This window comes from Scleropages formosus, chromosome 1 (genome assembly GCF_900964775.1).
Source record: "Scleropages formosus chromosome 1, fSclFor1.1, whole genome shotgun sequence".
In the NCBI taxonomy this organism is placed as follows: Eukaryota; Metazoa; Chordata; class Actinopteri; order Osteoglossiformes; family Osteoglossidae; genus Scleropages; species Scleropages formosus.
Window position 1 is genome coordinate 5,569,743 of NC_041806.1, and position 4,480 is coordinate 5,574,222.

A 4,480-nucleotide genomic window follows, 5' to 3' on the forward strand; every position below is an offset into this window, starting at 1 on the left:
CATGTAATATTATGTTTCTGGTACTCGTACAAAAAACATTATATGGACTATGTGTATTTGGATTTTCGTCAATCCAGTCTAAACCGCACGGATGCAAAATTCCTTCTATAATTTAGCAAAAAAAATTAATCAAAGTGTAACGTTAACGCATGTATGAACATACACATTTTCAGGTTCTAGTTTAGACTGACATACGTGAGCAAAAAAAGTCCGCTTTAGGAAAAGGACCATTTATTCCAGTTTACATTCTGAGACAGTAGGCAGGTTAGATGTTACATGCAAAGTTCTGTGTTTCATTCTCACCTTTTTCTTTCGGCCCTTGTGGAAAATCGATTGGGAACACGAAGGAAGCTCCTCTGAAGCACAGGTCGACGCACAGGTCACTCGCTCGGTCCGAGTGTTCCGAAGGAGGCAGCAGTCCAGTACATTGCTGGGTCTGGTCCCAATCACCAATGGCCCCAAGTAAGAGAAGCTGAGCAGGTGCGGCACAATTGTCTCGGGTACTTCAGGGAGCTGCTGGGTACGGTCCATTGCCCGTGTCGGGTCTCTGTTGGTCCATTGTCCCCGTGTGCGTGTCCGACTGAGCGTCCGAGTGTCCGGCGCTCTCGCGCTCCGACAGCCGATCGCCCGAGGGAATCGAGTTCTTCTTGGGTCGACCTTTGGGCTTGGTGGGCGACTCCAGACCGCCGCCCTGCAACACCTGCAGATGGAAGTGTGCGTGAACACACACACACACACCAACCCAAGTCCAAGAAGACGTCAGCTGCTGGCATCACTATTTCGTAATGCTGCCCTTCACATTCATCCATTAATCTGATGCTTTTCCACAAATTATTTAGCCATTTACACAACCGGGGAATTTTTATTAGAGCAACTTCACGGTAAATACCTTGCGCAAGGGTACTACAATCTGAGGTGGGACTCAAACCTGCAAATCTAAAGGAAGGCGCTAACCACTGGGGTACCAGTTAACCTGGTTCCACAGCCTGATGTGCGAAAAAGGTTCACTTACAATTTTCTTCCACTTCATTCTCCTGTTCTGATACCACGTTTTCACTTGCAGCTGACTTAAACCAAGCGACTCGGCCAGGTCTATTCTGCAGGAAGCAATGAAGGAACCAGAAGAACTATTTTAACTTTAACATCACTTGGACGCGGATGCTCCTCAAAAACCCGATTAGTCTGAAACATGAATACATTTTACATTTATTCTGCAACTTCGGGGGATTTACAGTGATACACAATTTTATAGTGACTTGTTTCCACTTACAAAGCAGGGTACTTCTGTACCAGTTCAGGTAATGCAGTCTATAGCAAAAGTGGGATTCGAACTGAGATTTCAACAGCCTTAAAGAGCGCACTCTTGGTTTCTTATACGGTACTCTTGCTCGTGATTATGTTCTAATCGGAAGCTGAGAGTAGAATGAAAGAGGGGCATTAAAATCTGAAAATGGCCTTTTCTTTATACCTGTCTGGTGTGGAGAGATACTTCTGCTTCTCAAATCTTTTCTCCAAGCCCACCAGCTGCAGTTCTGTGAACACGGTGCGGCTCCTTCTGCCTTTCTTCAGCTTGTTCTCTCCGTCCGCTCCGGCCTCCAGTTTGGCCCGATGATGTTGATGATGATGATGATGATGGAGGTGATGAAGATTACGAAGATCCAGGGCCATGTGGCGGGTGCCCGCGGTGGCCTGGAGAAGCGGGGGTCTGGAGAAGAGCGTGGACGCGAAGGGCGAGGCCAAGGGGCAGGAGACCGGGGGCAAGGGCAGCTTGAACACACTGCTTTGCTCCGATTTGAACACTGAAAAAGGAAAACACCAGGAGACACGAGATGCTGAAAATTACAGCACGTTTTATCACATGGAAGAGAAATGAAAGAAGAAAAAAAAAGTTAAAGAAAAAGAGGAAGGCTGGCTTGGTCTTGGGACTTGGGGTGAACACTGGAGGAATTAAGTAGCCCAGAGAAGAGCTTTGAACAATTTGGAATTTGGAATAATGGACATGACCTGTCATCCATTGCATGCAACCCTCACTGAACAGGGGACACCCTTCAGGAGGACACTTGTCCCAGTCCGGTCCGGTACACTGAGGTACCACCAGCCATTAGGCTCCAGTATGAGGGGAGGTTTCGACCTTTAATTGCCCCGCTGCTTCTGTGCTGTCTGTGTTACATTGTATTCATTTACACTCTATTTTTTAATTTTTCATTCTATTGTCCACCTTTACCTTCTTTTATACTTGTCTGAATGTGGTATGTACTTATTCCAGTGATCCTCCGTCATACTTCTTCCGCTGCTGTAGCCTCGAACAATTTTCCTTGGAATTAATTCATATCCATCTATGTTTATTACATCTTGGTTGGTTATTCTATTTTATACGCAGATGATTTTTTTTAAAATAAATATCTATATAATCAATATCAATGTACCTAGTAATATGTTAGAAATAAACAGATAAATATAGATTATGCGGCGCAGCATTTTGCGGTGCCTCACCTCTCCGGGGTTGTGCGTGTAGCTGTGGGTTCGAAACCGACTCTGCAGTGTGTGTACGAAGGAGTGTGTGCCTGTGATTGCCCTGCGATGGGCTGCCCTCCCGGTCAACGTGTACTCAGCCTGCGCCCTGTGATATAGGTTCTAAATCACGGCGACCCTCTACATAGACTTTGTTAATGGAAAAATATAATTTATACATTATATTATTATTAGTAGTATTATAGATTTATGTATATTATTAGATTATATAGCACTGGTGAACTATATGCACATCACATGGAATTTATTGAAGTTCTAAATAATTTTTTAGAATATTCTGCCAAACTCGAGCGCAGCAAAGTTCAGCAGCTTTCACAATATTAGTTAGTATGAAGGGATATTAGTTTGGTTGCGGTAAAATTGGCAGCATTAATAGGTGAATCAGAGCTGTAGAGAAATCCAAGGAGAGCAGTTTATAATCTGCATTTACAGTAGATCAAATTCTGAAGAAAAGTCTGTCGAAAAGCAAAAGATATAGAAGAGTACTTAAAAATAAAAAAATAATAGTTGATGCTCATTACTCAACCCCTCCAGATAATGTTCAGGGAACCACTAGACTGCAGGTGAGTAAATGTCATAATTGTGTCGCGTGGTTCGAGTCCCATTTCCAGGGTTGAACCCAAGGGTACATTCCTACCCCCCCCCCCCGCAGAGTGCTGAACCCACCTGTACCTACAGTGTGTGAAACATGCGGGTTTACTCTTCAAACGCATAGAGGGTCACAGCAGCAGAATAACTCACGACGAGTGTAAAATTCATATCCGATGATCAGAAATGTCGGAGGGGTCCGTTACTCTGTCGGGCACCATAGTGTCCTGTTTAGGGCTGTCGCGTTATAATCAGAAGGCTGTTGGGTCGAATCCCGCTCTTGCTCTGTCTGGCAGCTTTGAGCTCAGCTTGAACAAAACTAAATGAAGAGCACTTTAGGGTGCTGTGGAGTGGTACCCTTATAAGGCTTATTTTATCTTACCCAAATGGTAGGGTCTTGTGGATAAAAGAGCCTGTACTCCGAACTTGAGGAGCCCCCCCGCGGGAGCGGACGTCTTGTAGCCCGGGCGCTCAGTCAGAATCTCCTCCATCATGAAGCTTCGGAAGCGCTGGGAGCGCTGGGTGCGGGGGTCCGGGCCGGGGACCAGGTGGTGGTTGGGTCCACCGCGCAGTGAGGGATGGGTCTGGATCTCCATCCTTTCTGAGCCCGGCCGATACAGCAAAATAACTCAGCGCGAAGCTGCCCTATGCATTGCTGGCAACAGTGTTAGGAGTTTTGCGAAAAAATTGCTTCCAATATTCGTTCATTGTCCACTTTGATCTCCGTAGCCTATAGATATTCTGAAATATTCCACCGAGCTAAAAGATAACACGAACTAACACAAAATTTTTCCAAATTTCTTAATGATTTGCATCCATACACACTGCTGCGCCTTAGTTCGAGTCGGTCGTGGAGGCGAAGAGGGACTTCACACACACACACACAGAAACACACACACACGCACACTCGTGGAAACGCGGTGCGCAAGCGGAGTCCCCGCCCACTTCGGGGAAGGCGCGCGCCGCGCACGAGCTCGGCGGAGCGGACGAGCGGAGCTGCACGTGGGGTCTTCACGTCACGAGCCGCTGGATGGAGCTGAGAAGTTGAGAAGCTGAGGAGCCGCTGCGCTCGTTTTCGGACCACAGTGATCTGAGGAGAACTTTCCTTCCGTCTCGATGTTCTTCTTAGAGGAGATCATGCTGTCCGAGGTGGTGGAGCCAGGACACGGTACACGTTTTTTTTCTTTTTTAAAAAAAAAAAAAATTAAAAAAATGATTTTTCGATGTTCGGGACATCACAATATCAATATCTCAATATCTAGGTAAAAATAAAACAGTTTTAACTGTCTGAAATGTAAATATCACTACGGATGGGCTACGCGTAAAGCCTGAAATCTTATGAACGATTTACCATGTTATC

General features: G+C 45.8%; 1 protein-coding gene across 1 annotated transcript; it reads right to left on the reverse strand.

Annotated features, from left to right (window-relative positions):
• Window positions 1-270: 270 nt before the first annotated feature.
• On the reverse strand, window positions 271-3,945 carry LOC108925541 (homeobox protein BarH-like 1). The gene is made up of 4 exons (XM_018737559.2): window positions 3,503-3,945; window positions 1,469-1,799; window positions 1,013-1,097; window positions 271-700 (listed from the first exon to the last, which is right to left on the reverse strand). Exons 1-4 carry the CDS (start codon window positions 3,714-3,716, stop codon window positions 506-508), a joined length of 825 nt encoding a protein of 274 aa, XP_018593075.1. The 5' UTR covers window positions 3,717-3,945; the 3' UTR covers window positions 271-505.
• Window positions 3,946-4,480: the final 535 nt, after the last annotated feature.